The following is a 14764-nucleotide window of genomic DNA, read 5'->3' as shown; positions in this document are numbered from 1 at the left end:
AGAGGCTTCCCCTTTTAGAAACCGATAAAAAACGGGAGGTGCTCGTGTGTTTTTCCTAAAAATAACACTTTCTTTTATTTTCTCCATGGTGGTGGATGTTCATCAAGCAGTTACTTTCGTTAAATGTTTTTTTTACTTCTTGGCCGCGGCCTTCTTGCCACCCTTGGCCTTCTCGGCACGCAGACGCTCGCGACGATCCTTCTTCAGGACGCGGGGAGTGCCATCAGCCTTGGTGCGCTTCTTCAGTGTGTTGAAAGCGATGGTCAGCAGCTTGTTGCGCTGACGCTTGGCATAACGCAGCTTGAAGCGGTCGAAGTCGTTCAACGAGGAGCGCTGCAAGTAAATTGAAGGTTAATTCTCTGGTTTCTTACAGAAAGTGCACACTAAGCTAAACTAGGGGTTTGATCAGATAAAATAAAAGTAGCTTCATTTATGTGTCAGCCGGCAATTCCTATCAAGAACTTTCAACTATCATCATGTGCAAAAAACGGAGGGTAAACATTTAAACAGAGAAGAAAATACAATATCCAGTAAATATTATATTTCCTTCTGTTCCGTGATTTTCCCTACCAAAGTAACTCCTTCAGACTCCTTTTACATACCTTGCAGATGTTCTGTGCCTTGACGGACCAGGGGCTGACCTTCCACTGAGCCTTCAGGTCGCTCTCCGTCCAGGCCTTGCGCACGATGCGCGTGGGCGCGGTGTAGGGGAACTTGATGCGGTACTTGGTCAGGTGCAGATTGTTCAATCTGTATTCCTGACGGGGCACGCCGGTCAGAGGACCATCGACCAGAACCTGAAAGAGGAGAAAGGGTTAATTTCAAAACTACGACGGCGTTCCCGGAAGGCGCAACAAATGCCATGATTGCTTTCTTGCTTTCAGTGGGTTAAACTAGCTTCATTTATGTGTCAGTTGGCACTTCCTATCAAGAAGACAAATTATCATCATGTGCAAGTGCACCGCAATTAGGCATTTGGTTGTCGCTCCCCACGGGATTTCCTGGTGAAACGAAGCACTTACTCTGTTTTGGTCAATGACGTCGACAATGGCCACCAGGCGACCCTTCAGGGGACCGGCCGAGGCCTTGGCAATGCGACCAGTTTGTACGAATCTCTCGAAAGGCTGCAAGCAGAGAAATTCATGAAATTCGTCTCAAAAATAACCAAATTTCGGGTGCTGCATGGCCAGCGCGTTGCTTGTGTTGGGGTCCACCACGTGAAATATTTCGAACGCAGTATTCTCAGGCAATTTATCGGCTTCTGCGCTGGTTTATATTCGCACACGTTCAACGCACTGACCCGTTCATTTTACGATATCATTTAATTCATCTCGGGCGGCTTATACCGCTTAATTTTCACATTTTCAACTGATTCGCAGAAAACTTTGTTGAATCTTACCATGACGCTAACCGGAAAGAAAGAGAAGGAAAGAGCATTTTTGACAGCTCTGCCGCAACATGGCGTTAGTGTTGGTAAACACAGGGTTGCATTTTCTGTGGCCGTTTAACAGCACTACTTAGAGTGGCAGCAGTGCATTTAATACTCCGGGATTCTTACCTTAGCAGAGCACAGTCACACTAGCGGAAAACGCGACGAAAAATAAACAAAATATTGACAGATTAAGGAAATATAGCCAACAAAACCCTTAAACATAGCTAAAATGGTTTACATACACTTTCCCAGCAATCTAACAGAAGAGGAGCAAATGCTGCAAGCCAAATATCAGAAGCTCAAGAAGAAGGTAAGACGCTGCAGCGCAAATACCCCGGCTTCAATGCAACTTTATCCTACAGAAAAAGGCTCTGCAGGCACATAAGGCACCTAAACCAGAGCCGGAGAGCTCCATGACCCTGAAGCGACCCACTGATGCTCGTGATGCACGTGAGGTGGCCCGCAAGCTGATCAAGAGCGGCGCCATTCCCGCCATTCAGAAGCAGCAAACAAAGCAGGATCAGACCTCGTTCAAGCGACCAAAGGGTCAGGAGCGCGCTAAACGCTCCACCTCGGAGACCAGCTCCTACCAGCCCTTCTCCTCCACGCAGAATGACGTCGCCCAGGAGACCATTATCAGTGAGATCATCAAGGAAGAGCCGCGCAGGCCCACTCCAAATCTGTACCAGCACTTTGCCACCGAGCGGGATCGTGAGGAGCGCGGAATGCCTGAGAAGGTGCCGATGGATACCACTCCACCGCCAGAGAAGCCGCGGGCCGGCAACACTATCTTTGTGTCTGGTAACAAGGTCACCGAGGATTTCCTAAAGAAAACATTCAACGACTATGGCACAATAGTGAATGTGTCCATGGAAATCGAAAAGAGGTAACAATATATACTTTTCCCTTTATTCAATGATACGAAAAAGAAATTGCTAAAAAGATACTCAACTTGTGGTTCAGTTAAAAGTACTTCAAGTTTTCAGCATTTAAATCACAAATATAAGAAGATTAACAAGTATGATGAAGAAGAAGATGGTTTCTAGGATCTCATAAAATTCAAATTTCTTGCAGTCGCGGCTTTGTTTCCTTCGCCAAGCCAGAGTCAGCGGATCGGGCTATTGCGGAAATGCATGGAAAGAATGTGAACGGCATCAACTTGCAAGTGCAACTGGCTAGACGTCAACCCCAAATAGAGCCTATTAACGATGCCTCTTCATCCGCAGTCTGGTCTTCAATTGGTAAGTACTTGAAAGTATTTCCAGGTACCTTGTTTTATAGTATTTCTTATTACCTTTTTAGCTGCCAGCAAATCGCAGAAGGGTAGTCACAAGGACCATCGGGAGATGGTTCTGTACAACGAGGACTTTTTGCTTTAAAGCAGCAATATTTTGCTAACCGGAACTCATAGGTTACAGGGTGTTATATGCTTCTAATCGAAGAGTGTTTGGAAAAGGCATAAATAACGCTTTTCCGACCATAGCATAACAACGCGAGATAATTTTTGACATGTCCGTCTGTCTGTGTGAATTCTACGGCCCACAAAGTCTTAACAAATATTAAATGTTTTTTTAAACCAATATAAACAGGATCTAAACTAACCAAATCCCATTCTAATTTGTTAAAGAATATATACTTTTTTAGAGATAAATGGCAAATAATATTTTTAGCCACATAAGAGTACAATTATGAGTAGCCACAAATGAAATATCGGCAAGCTTTAGAAAAATATCAACAAATTTATATTATCTTTTTTTTCAATCGAATGCATTATAAATAGATTCTTGGAAAGTTGCCTTCCCCTTTTAATTCAACGCCCAGAACTTTGGGTATCGGTTATTTTACAGTCCAGGACACCCGACTGTAGTTCCCCAACTTATTCAAAACTAGTTTTTAACTTCTCCCCTCCCTATCTATAAAGAAAAACACAGTTATTTATATTTTATATTTTTTTGCTTTATTGAAAATACGCTTCTATATATTTATGTATATATGTTCCCTTTCTGGCTAAGTACTCGCATTTCAAATTATATAACGTTTTCAAATGAATTCAATGAGAAAAGAGTGTATGTTTGTATATTAATTCCTACGTTTTTGGTCTAAATTAAACAACATTTTCGTTCAACAAATAGAATCTCTCGCCACGCTTAGCCGGTAGTAAAAAATGAGCAAACAAAAGTAAGTTTTTATTAGAGTTAGTTGTCCCAGCTCCTTCCTGGTTGAGTGAAAAAGACCCGAGTCAAACTAAGACGTCTAAGTACATATGTAGGTAATACATGGTCGTTGCTCCTCCATTCTATCCTTCTGTCGCTAAGGATCTCATCTCTATTTCGATGCTTAACAATGTTGAAAAATGTTCCTCTATATTTTTGGTTAGTACAAGTTAGATGTCGGTATGTTGTGTCTGATGATGATGGATCAGTAAACTGGGATTCCGGTTTCGATTATGTTGTGTTATGTGACTAGTAGCAAGGACGTGGCACGCCCCTCGCCCAGCGCCCTCCGCCTCCATCGGCGCACCTTTCCACCTTTCCTAAAGTAATTTCTCGTTAGTATCATTAAGGCCTTCAAGTTTCGAGCGGACCACTTGGCCGCGTTAAATTCGTTTCTTCTCCCACCAAGATCCCTGATCTCTTGGCCAGATTCGATGCTCCAAAATGCAAAACCGCCCCAAAAGAATTGTGTAAACCAGCAGCAGGAGGTGACTCCCCACAGCCCCTCACGTCTGCCTGCCCTCGTTCCCGGGTGGATTGAAGTAGTCCCAGTGATGCGTGTGCACCTGTCGCCCGGTTAGCAGGAAAATCAGCACACCGAAAGTGATCAGTATGAAGAGCACCATCAGTGCGGACACGTTGCGTGGCGCCTGCTGTGGCTCCACCGCCTCGCCGCGCACGTAGTGCGTCAGTTGGTTGATGATGTTCACCAGTTCCAAGCTGCAGGCCGAGATGAATTGCCTGCCCGCCTGAACCACCGTCTTGGGCTGATCCTCGTCATACTCGTCATCCGGTGGCTGGGTGGCACTCCTGGTGCGCGAGCGCCTCGACCGGGAGCGCGGTCGCTCCACTAGCTGCTCCTCCAGCTCCGAGCCAGACTCCTCCTCGAGATGCTCTTGGGCGATGTGGCGTCGTCGGCATTTGTGCGGCGCCTTGCGATCAGCAGCGGACGTGGCTTCGGCCTGCTCCGCCTCGGCGCTGCGCTGAAGATTGTAGAAGGCCAACGGAGCCAGAGACTGCAGATACTCTACGCTTGGGTATGCCGTTGGCGGCGGTGGCAGTGGCAGCAGACCTGCCTCTGTCTGAGTCTGCTCGTCGAGATTGGCATTCGGCGGCGCTTGTTCGGTGGTCTTGCTGTGGCGTGGCGGCTTGATGGGCTGCTCCTTTTCGGACGTGGCCGGCTCGCTGCTGGGCTGCCGGCTGGTCTGCGTCTCGCTGGTCAGAAGCGAAGAACGCTGCTCCCGCTGAACCCGTTCCACAATGTCATCGATAAATCCAGGCGGCAGCTCGATATTCTGGACCACCAACTGTCCGGACTTGCACTGCAGATCGTCGGCCTTGATCTGGCCTCCGTGAAGCTGCGACACTTGGATTTGGCCAGCTTGCAAAGCATGGACTCGCAATCGTTCCACCTCCAAATCCACCAGGCGACTCGGCAGTTGCGGCTCTGGCGCGGATTGCACCGACTGAACGGGCGTGAGTTCGCGGCTAGAGTGCTCGGCAATTGTTAGACTGGCTGCTGCGGTGGGTTCCAGGGCGGTAGTAGACCTGCGTCGCGGTGGTGGCAATGGTACCACCTCGGGCTCTTGCTCCTCCTTTTCCTCATGACCGTAAGCGGGTTCGGTGGGCAAAGTGGCTACAAATTTAAGCTCTACTTCGGCCTCGGTGGGTTCGCTGGCGGTGGACTTCTGAATGGTCTCCTCGACGGCTGGGATCTCGGGCTCGGACAGAGGTTGTTCGGTGTCGGAAAGGACTGTGCGCTCCTCTTCGGATAGGGTGTGTTCTTCCGCTGACAGCGGATGCTCATCCTCGGACTGACGATAGTCGAGCTCGGAGGCAGCCTTCTCCTCTTCGGATTGCTGATAATCGATCTCGGAGGCGGCAGGCTCCTCTTCGGAGAAAGCCTGTTCCTGCTCCTTCTCCTTCTGCCGGTAATCGGAGAGCTCCTTCTCCATGGCTTCTTGTAGTTCCTTCTCGAGGGCTTCCTCCAGTTCCTGCTCTGTGAGCTCCTTTTCCAGCTGGGCTATTTCTTCCTCCTCTTCCTGCTCCGAATACTTTTCGTCCTCGTACTCACTGTCTCTCAGCGTGCGTTCCACTTCGTCGTCCTCCAGCCGGCTTTCGTAGTCGCTTTCCAGCTGAGCCTGCTGTAGCTGCTCCACCGCCGCATCCAAGTCCGCGGAACTGGCCGCATAGTCGCTCAGCACCACATCACCGCCGTGCTCCTCTTCCTCCACGTCGGACTTGCTCTGCACAGAGCTATCCGAAAGTAAGCCTTCGCGTCGTAGCTCCTCCTCCTCACGCCGCAGGTCGTCGTCCTCCAAATCGGCGGCACTAATGGGCCGCACAATTAGCGAGGCCTGCACAGCGGCATCATCTTCTCCAGCCGACAGACTGGGCGTGGGCACACGCCGCTCGATTACCACAGCCGACGAAGGCGTCTGCGGACGACTCAGCGACTTGGAGCGATCCGCTTGGGAAGACGCACGAGAACGCTCCGACATGCTGCGCTGGTTGGCATCCCGGAATCTCTGCAGACCCTTTGCAAGCTGCTCGTCCTCGGTCAACACTCGGACACCGTCAACTTCGTCCTGTTCCTGGGCTGCCTCCACGCTGCGCAGTAGATCCTCCAGGGTCTTGTTGCCCGAACCATTGGAGCGACGCGGTTCGATGATCTTCATGTCTTCGGTGATCTCGAACTCTTCGCAGACAAAGTCATCGGGCAACGGGTCGGTTTGCGTGGATACCTCCACCTCGAACTCACCCTGGTCGTAGCTATCGGCCTGACTGGAGCTGGCCACGTGTTCGCTTTCGTCGTAGCTATCCAGGGTCTGACTGCCACCTCTTGCGGAGCGCTTCTCGCGTGGAGGACGCGGCGGCGGCGGCAATGGGCGGAACTTCATCTTGTTGATGATCTCGCCCGACTGCAGATTGGAGCGCGGTGACTCTGGTCGCCCCAAGGCACCTGGCTCCTCGTAGTCATCCTCCTCCTCCGGTGGCTGCACCTTCAGCTGCTGCTGCTTCTGGGACTCGTAGCTAGGGAAAAGGGTTTGAGGTGCATCATTAGATAACATCATGGGCTTGGGAATTGGGGTTTCAAAACTGAGCAAAAGCCAAAGGCAAGAAGATGCTGTGTCTGTGTGGTGGGTTTATGGTCTGCTTTATTGTGTGGAGTGCGTGTCTCGGGTGGATCGGATTAGTAGCCTTAGCCTAGTCTAGGTCACTCGGCTGCTTAGCCTAAAACTTAACAGCAAACGAAAATAAAATAAAAACTTAACGAAAATAATGCATTCGCAACAAGTCAACGAAAACAAATCATCATCAATCAAAGCTCCAGAGGCAAAAATGCCTCTCTCTCTCTTTATCGCTCTTACTTCGACTTGATCATCTGGGGGATCTCGTCCAGACTGGCCGCGGATCTGCGCCGCGGCACCAGTGGCGAGTCCTCCGTGGGCACGTACTGTTGCGGCGGCGGTGGACGAGCTGGCGGCGGGGATCCCCGAGAGCCGCGAATGCTGGGCAGCGTGGCAAATCTTTCGCCTGGCGACCGGGTGAACTTCTTCCGGCGTGCAGGTGGCGTGGGTTTGGGCAACGACTCCTTGCGTACCACCGCATAGCTGAAAGCGGGCAAGAAAGCAACTCCTAGCGAACTATTCTTTAAGATTGAGGTATGAGCCTTTTCTACTCACCCATCACTCTCCAGCATGTCGATGACGAACTTCTCGTCGCTCTTGGTCCTCGGCGCCTCCTCGTTGTCATCCAGCTCGGGCCTCGTCTTCGTGTGCACGTCCAGGATCAGGGAGTCAGCGCCGCGCGATGTGCGGTCGTCCTCTGACCGCTGCGTGCGTGCCGATGCTCCATCCGTAAATCTGTCCGGCGTGGCTAGCGGTATATGACGATATTCGTGCTCAGTGCGATAAACAATTACCTAAAAGAAGGAACGTGGAGGAAAAGATTAATCGAAGCTTGTTTTAGTCTTGTTTTCAATACCTGTGAATCTTAAAGATAAGCACAATGTCTACTCACATCTTCGTGTGGCTGCAAAAAGGTGTTCGATACTGATCTACCACCAAAGCCGTTGATGAACGAGTCCGCGTCCTTTTCCACGGATGCGTCGTCCCTTGTGCGTTTCTTCTGGCGCCTCGGTGCCTGCGGGCGGGTCTTCTGTCGCTCCTTCTCTAACTCCTCTTGAATCATTGCCGCAGCCCTGCCGCCAATATTGAGATTATTGAGCGCTTGCTCTGACTCCGTGGTGGCTGGCTGATCCCTCACTGGTGGTCGAAGGTACTCCTCATCGTCGTCGAAGTACTGAATGCTGCTGCCGCCATCCGCCATGGGTATGTCCTGGCTGCCCTCGATGGAGTATTTGCTGCGGCTGCGGGCCTTGCGAAGTGGTCGTTTTGGCGTAAACTCGCTGCCGTTTTGCGACATGGAGAGGTCGTCGCCATAATCACTGCGTTGGAACTCCTGTGAGTCGAATTCCGGCTGGTAGTTGCGGTGCAGGCGACGTGGCTTTGCCGGTGGCACATCGTAGTCCGCGAACTCCGCCGGGACCTGCTCTGCGGAGTAGCCAACATGCTTCAAGGCATTGGGCATGTCGTAGCCCTCGCGAATGGCCTCGCTGATGTACTGGCGCAGCTGGATGTTGTCCTCAGAGATGCCGCGCTTGCGCAGGAAGAACTCGTCATCGTCGATGGGTTCCATGACCACCTTCTTTCCGGAGCTGGCCGTAGATTGTGCGTCCTGCAGATCGTGGAACTTGTAGAAACCAGCCTCAGCCTCTAGTTCGGCCTTGCGGAGCAGTTTGTTCTTCTGTATATCCTTCTCAGTCCAGCCCTCGGCATCTCTGCTATCCTCGGAGCGCAGATCCGAGTCCTGATGCACCATGGGACGGCGCTTAAACTCTCGGGATCGCTTGCTGGAGATCTCGTGGATGGCACGGTTCTCTTCGTCGAATTCAGCAAATTGCTTGCTGTCAGCCACAGCGCCCAGGATGCCCATCTCCGGCTGCGGCTGTGCCTCACTTGCCGTGTCTTCGGTGCCCTCGAGGTCCTCCTTCATGCGGCGCTCCAGCGAGGATTCCCGGTCGAAGCTCTCTAACTCACTGCCATAGCGCCGGTATCTGGATCCTTCGCTGTCATTGTAGCTCACATCAGAGAACTTGTCCGCCCAGCGGGAGCGCACAGGGCCTGGTCCACGATCACCTTGAGGTGAGCTAGTGGACGTTTGCGATGGTTGCGTCTCTGTGCTGGGAATTACACTCAAACTGAGCCCTTCTGTGCCCAGGGAAGATTCCATGGCCACGGGAGCCGGCTCCTCAGGCTTCTTCTTGCGGAAAGCCCTTGGATAGGTACCAAAGTTGAACTCAAACTTCTTCTTGGGCGCCGGTTGGGCTTGGGTGGGGGATGCAGAGGTTCCGGTGTTCTCCTGGGTGTCCTCTGACGGTAGCTCACCCTCGTTCTCCTTAAAGCTCTTGCTTCGCCGCAGCTTCAGCGTGGATAACTTTTCCGGCAGCTTGAACTTGGACATGTCCGGCTTGTTGAACTTCGTGAATTCCGGTCGCTTCAGATCCCTCAGCTTTGACATATCCGGTCGCTTGATCTCCGGCATTTTGATCTTGGAGAACTCGGGTGCCTTGAAGCGCCTCCTCTCCTTGGCCTTCGCTTTGGGGCTTCCCGAAACGGGCTTGGGTTTTGGCTTGGTCTGAAGCCTGGTGCGGAGCTTACCCGCCTGCTGACGAAGGCCGTCCTGCATCTTCTTGGTCCGGTCCTGGGCCGAGGCCATGAAGCCCTTGCGACGGTTCTCGGGCTGCAAGGGCAGTTCTTCCAGGGCGCTAGAGTCGACCTGGCTGGTGTGAATTTCGTAATCGGTGCGGGATTCGGTGCGTGGCGTGGTGCCGGCCGAGCTGAGCGCTGTATCGATCTCCATGGGCAGCTGCAGCTCGTCCTGGGGGCTGGGCGCTGGCGAGGATCCGCCCACGGGCTCGTATTCATGATCACTGCGAAAGAAAACGAGAAAATGGTAAATGATATAGATATAAATGGGTTGTGGACAGAGATTTGCAACATGGATCGTGTGGTTGTGGTGGTGTAGAAGCGGTAGCTATAAGGAGCCGTCACCCAGCGTGGAGGTCGGCCTGCTGCTTGCGTGTCGAGGTCGGGTTCTCGGGGGGATCGGGGACAGGAGGGTGGCGATGGCTTACCGAGAGAAATAGGTCCGTTCGAGGAAATCTCTGTGTTCTAATTGCTTGGGGGTCAGGGGGTTCGAGTTGGACTCGAATTCCGCGAGGCGCGATTTGCGTTCGTCAAAATGGAAACTAACCGTCTTTGTCATGCGTTCCGCCCCGAACAGCTGCTCCTGGGATCGGCCTAGCCGGGAGCTTCTGTCGTGGGACTGAGTGCGCGGCTCCCTAAACGAGGACTTGCGCTGCACCCCAAAGCCGCGCTGTTCGGAGGGAGCACGCTGGTGAAGGGGTCGGTACACATTACTCCTACTTCCGCTCCCGCTCCCAAATCCACTGCCGCTTCCCGATATCTGTATGGGCACGGAGATCAGCGGACGGCTGCCACCCATGGAAATATCCCTGCTAGCTGAATCCGTACGCGAATATCCCGATTCAGGTGCACCTATCTCGCTGGAGTAGAGGTTCCTGTTGCCGGCCATAAAACTGCCGCCGCTTCCGGTCATGCTTATGTTCATACTGGCGCTCTGGCTAAAACTGCCTCCTCGAGGCACGGCGGACACCACCACGGGTGCAAATGCCTCGCTGATGTCCACCGAGGCCCTGTCCGAGGCTCTCTCTGAGGCGGCAAAGTCCTCCCGACTGCTGTACATAGTCTGGGCATTTGGCGGAGGAGCCGGTGGCTTTGGTGGCCGCACACAGTACTGATCCATTTCGTCCACTTTGAGCGAGAATGTCTCCGTCACACGCACGGCCAAGGGCTCCGCTTCCTTGCTTTTGATTGCCGCCGTAGAGGTGGTCACTATAGACATGGCTTTGCCCTGGTTGAACACCGAGAGCATAGGGGACTTCTCCAGTCTGTCCAGCTTCGGACTGGGTGTTCGGGAGCGTTGCAACGAGGGTGATGGTGACTTGCCGCGTGACTCCTTACCGCCAAACATCGATTTAAAGCGCGAGGTGTAGGAACTCTTGACCTCTGGCAAAGCCTCCGGCGGGCTGGCGGCCACAACAACGTTCTCCTGCTGAGGTGTCCACTTTGAGCCACGTTCCGGCGATAGCTGTCTTTCGGGGGTGTACTGACTCCTCAGGATTGGTTGTACAGCGGGACTTGGAGATCGGGATCGCTGCATAGCGGTGTCTTTAGCGCCAAACATCGACTTAAAGCGCGAGGTATAGGAACCTTTTACCTCTGCCGAGGCTTCCTGCAGATTGATAGCAGTGGCAGGTGGAGCGTTGGCTAGATTCTGCTGCTGTGGGGTCCACCTGGAGGGGCGTTCTGGCGAGAGCTGTCTTTCGGGCGTGTACTGACTCCTGGGGATTGGCTGTACAGCTGGACTAGGAGACCGAGATCGTTGCCCTGGCTCTTTGGCACCAAACATGGACTTGAATCGCGAGGTGTACGTGCTTATAACTTCTGGAGAGGCATCCTGCAGGTTGAAAACAGCGGCAGTGGGAGCGGATTCCATTTGTGGTGTCCACTTGGAGGCGCGGTCCGGCGAGAGTTGCCGTTCCGGCGTATGCTGGCGCTTGAGGAGTTGCTGGCCACCAGCTGGGGGAAGTACTGTTTCCGCTGATGAGGGACTGGTCGTTCTGCTCGAGGGCAGTTGCAAGGTAGCCATTACGGGTGGGGATTTGGGTCTCCTGGGCGTAGGCCTGGGACTACGGCTGCGGTGCTCCGCCGCCTTCGCCTCCTCTTCGCGCAACAGTTGGTCTATGTCCACCACTGGTACATCGTGGATGATCTCAATTTTGGTCAGCTCATCCACCTTCAGTGGAGCAGCGCTCAGATCGCCACCGATTGAGGGCGGACGTCGCGTCTCCGATTGTATGTTGTCCCTTATGCGAACAATGCTATGCTCCTGGGCTATCTGCTCCAGCTCCGCCACTGTTTCCGCTAGAGGATCGATGGGTGTCACTGTAGGCTTATAGGGGTTCTGAATCTGCTGCAAGTCAGACTCCAGAAGGAAAGAGGGTCGCACTGCGTCGCCACCAAAGCGGGACACGTCAATGGGTCGATTCTGGGGCAACGTGTCTCCGGCGAACTGGTTCTCCTTGTTGGCTTCGCTCGGTCGCATGTAGTCCGTCGAGAGCGGAGGCTTGGCGATACGGAAGTCCTGCTGCGACGGAGCCGGCGAGGCCTGGTGCGACGGGAACTGCGGTGGCTGCTCCATCATTCCCGGCAAGGCCGTGGCTGGAATCAAGTTCAGCTGCGGCGGCTGCTGGGATCCCGGAACGATGCTGGCCTGGAACAGATCTGCATTGGAGGCGCGACGACTGGCGCTGGCCGAGCGACGTCCTCCCGCCGCCGCTGACGAAGCATTCGGTATGTTGATGTCGGCACAGTACAAGTCCGCCCTGGAGTTACCAGCCGAGATGCGGCGCAGCGAGGTGCCACTACGCATGGACAGGGTGTCGGGAAAGCGACCCATGCTGCCCGAGGACAGTCCGCCCATGGACAGCTGCCGCCTGCGCCCGGCCGTAAAGCCTCCACCAATACCACCTAGCTGCTGCTGTTGATGATGCTGGCCAGGAAAGTCCGGCTCTGTGGCGTCCGAGATGCTGCGTACCACCAATCCCCGAGAGCGGGCCGTTTGTTCCAGCTCCGGGTATCGCTCCATGAAGCTCAGGTCCACCGAGGGCGCTACATCGGCATGACTCACCACCTCAAAGCTGTGCGCGGACAGGTCGTCATGTAGAAGATTGAGATGTCCACCTGGGTACTGCTCCTCGGCGTGCTGACTCAGCCTCGAGCCTGGGCGCGAGTCTACGGGATTTATACGCTCCGGCAGCAGGGATTCGGACTCGAAGAACTGGCAGGCACAGCGCACCTCCATGGAGGCACCGCTGGCACTCTCTGCCCGTGACACGAAGTGACGCTTCTCGGCGGGCAGAGCGCCCACCGAGGCTGATCGACGGGAGTTCAACATGGTCGCCAGCAACTATTACTTGCTCACTTGGCCCCGGCCGTAATCCCCCTGCTCCGCTCGCAAATCTCCTCCGCGGTGCCTTTGTTCGCCTTTGCTGTGTGGTCGTCGTCGGTGGCTATTTTTAAAGCACCACCAGAGCAGACATTGAATTTATTTTCTGTCCCGTTCGAAATTCTTACGGGGCCAAGAATTTCGCTCTTGGTTTTGCAACGGCTCGAAAATCGGTTATTTCGTTTCTTTTTTCTTAGTGATTAATAATCGTTTATCGATACCGCGCTTTGGAAACACTGTATCGTCATCCCTGTCGCTCTTGGCTGTGGTGAAGATGTTGGTCGTCCCGTAAAGTGTAATTGTGAATGTGTAACCGCGAGCGCGTCTACATCGTTGCGATTTTCGGCCAGGACTGAGGACAGAGAGCTTTTCGCCATTTGCGCGACACAAATTTTCAACCGAATTTTCTTGTTCGAAAGATGAAAATGTTTTCTTTAAAATTAGCAAAAACACAAACACACAAATCGCCCGCGACACGGATTAGGGGCGTTTGCCTGTGTATGTGAGTGTGACTATGCGCGACAAAGCTGCCAGCCTGCTCATAATTGTGATCGTGGTGAGTTGTCTGTGGAGGGTGGGAGAGGGCAAGAAGGAGGATAGAAGAAGAAGAACTAGGAGGAGTAACAATTATTTCTCGGTCTGCACTTTATCGTTCTATTTTTGGGATCTTCCGAGGCGGGCCCTGCCGGAAATCTTGTTGTCATTCGTCGACCTTTACCGCGCTAAATATACTCTACAGTTTGCCGTTTGATGTTCGCCTGACACGCGTCGTTTGCCGCTGCTTTATCCATGTAATTACTGTTCGTCGGAAGCCGTCCTTTGCCAGGAGATATGGCGTGACCTTTGGGAGTAGCGTTCAGATGATCATGGCGTCACAACGATTCCCGCTCATGCAACCTCGTTTCCCCGCCCACCGCAAATCCACCGAAATCCGCGGATATTTGTGTACATACAATGTATTTACATATTTATTGAACCAACACCAACATTCAATGGAGGAGTGAGAAGGACAGCACAAACATGTCGGCAAGAGGAGTACAGCATGGTGAGTACAGTGCTTTTCGGTTATTGGAAACGTCTTCACATATGTATATAAGTTATAAAACTTTATAGTTAATATATAATTCCATGGATAATAATTAGAAAACAAACAGAAAAATAATCCATTTAAGAAAATTTTACTTTTAACTTCGTTAACATTATTTTGGTCCGTTTTGAATACTTTTTCTTCTATGAAGAATAAGACAAACTTTAATTTTTCGGCAGTCTACATCTCTAGATTTTAAATCTTTTAACGTCCAAGTACTATATAATACAAATTAATATTTAATATATTAAGCTGGCAATAGAGAGTTGGACTTAAAAAAGGTAAGCTATAGTTGATTTTAAAACTTAATTGATTTTTTGAAGACAATAACACTTTACATACAACATTTTGGGATTGGAAAATGTCATGAAAATGTTGTTTCGCATACCGAAGCAGCTCTCACTGCTGAATTCACTGTACCCTGGTAAGGTCTTACCTTAGGTCTAAATCATGTCAGGCCACCTGCGCCTTGAGCCCGCTACCAATACTTTTTAGTGGACCCTGAGCTGCAGCAGCAGCAAAGCGTCCAGGAGGACGATCGCCTCACCCAGATGCGCCAGGTGCTGAGGCTGTGGGTGCGGGTGTCGGTGTTGGAGTTTGGGGAGGTGTCTGTGTCGGTGTAGTGATAGTCTCGGTATTGTGGTGCACGGTGGTGCTTGGTGAGCCGCCGGCGGCGCTGTTTCCTGCCCCTGCCTCCACCTCCAGCTCCCGGCAAGAAGGTTAGTAACAATTTCATGAGCAAGTCAAGTGGGTTAGAGCCTCTGCAAGATGGTTAGAGCAACAGCAGCCGGATTGGGTTGTGCTGAGTGTTAGTGTCAAGCCGGGAAAAGTGTGTTTTTCTTGGGTTTAGACGGCAGGAGATGTACTCCTCTTCAC

The 14764-nt window shown here is 52.4% G+C and overlaps 3 protein-coding genes across 20 annotated transcripts in view; 1 reads left to right on the top strand and 2 right to left on the bottom strand.

Moving 5' to 3' along the window:
- Positions 1-45: 45 nt before the first annotated feature.
- RpL14 (ribosomal protein L14) lies at positions 46-1654 on the bottom strand. Its single transcript, XM_020960739.2, has 5 exons — positions 1645-1654; positions 1400-1494; positions 1023-1124; positions 603-797; positions 46-333 (listed from the first exon to the last, which is right to left on the bottom strand). Exons 1-5 carry the CDS (start codon positions 1652-1654, stop codon positions 133-135), a joined length of 603 nt encoding a protein of 200 aa, XP_020816398.2. The 3' UTR covers positions 46-132.
- Nelf-E (negative elongation factor E) lies at positions 1531-3494 on the top strand. Its single transcript, XM_020960330.2, has 4 exons — positions 1531-1742; positions 1795-2318; positions 2507-2673; positions 2735-3494. Exons 1-4 carry the CDS (start codon positions 1662-1664, stop codon positions 2809-2811), a joined length of 849 nt encoding a protein of 282 aa, XP_020815989.1. The 5' UTR covers positions 1531-1661; the 3' UTR covers positions 2812-3494.
- LOC110190024 (uncharacterized) overlaps positions 3367-14764 on the bottom strand; it is a 26245-nt gene continuing 14847 nt past the window's right edge. For 10 of the 18 annotated variants that reach the window (XM_086833646.1, XM_020960323.2, XM_086833642.1 and 7 more), the window contains 4 exons: positions 7669-9640; positions 7332-7570; positions 7017-7259; positions 3367-6678 (listed from right to left, as the gene is read on the bottom strand). In XM_086833646.1, coding sequence (XP_086689772.1) covers positions 4152-6678; positions 7017-7259; positions 7332-7570; positions 7669-9640 — 4981 coding nt within the window. In that variant the 3' untranslated portion in view covers positions 3367-4151. Of the gene's footprint in view, positions 6679-7016; positions 7260-7331; positions 7571-7668; positions 9641-9844; positions 14650-14764 lie in introns of those variants that run through there. The other 8 variants (XM_086833644.1, XM_086833643.1, XM_086833645.1 and 5 more) reach the window with 6 other exon arrangements.

This window comes from Drosophila serrata, unplaced genomic scaffold (assembly GCF_035046125.1).
Source record: "Drosophila serrata isolate PLE 108 unplaced genomic scaffold, ASM3504612v1 contig_272, whole genome shotgun sequence".
NCBI lineage: Eukaryota > Metazoa > Arthropoda > Insecta > Diptera > Drosophilidae > Drosophila > Drosophila serrata.
Note: the sequence above shows the minus strand (reverse complement) of the source record. Positions and strands in the feature narration are given on the sequence as shown.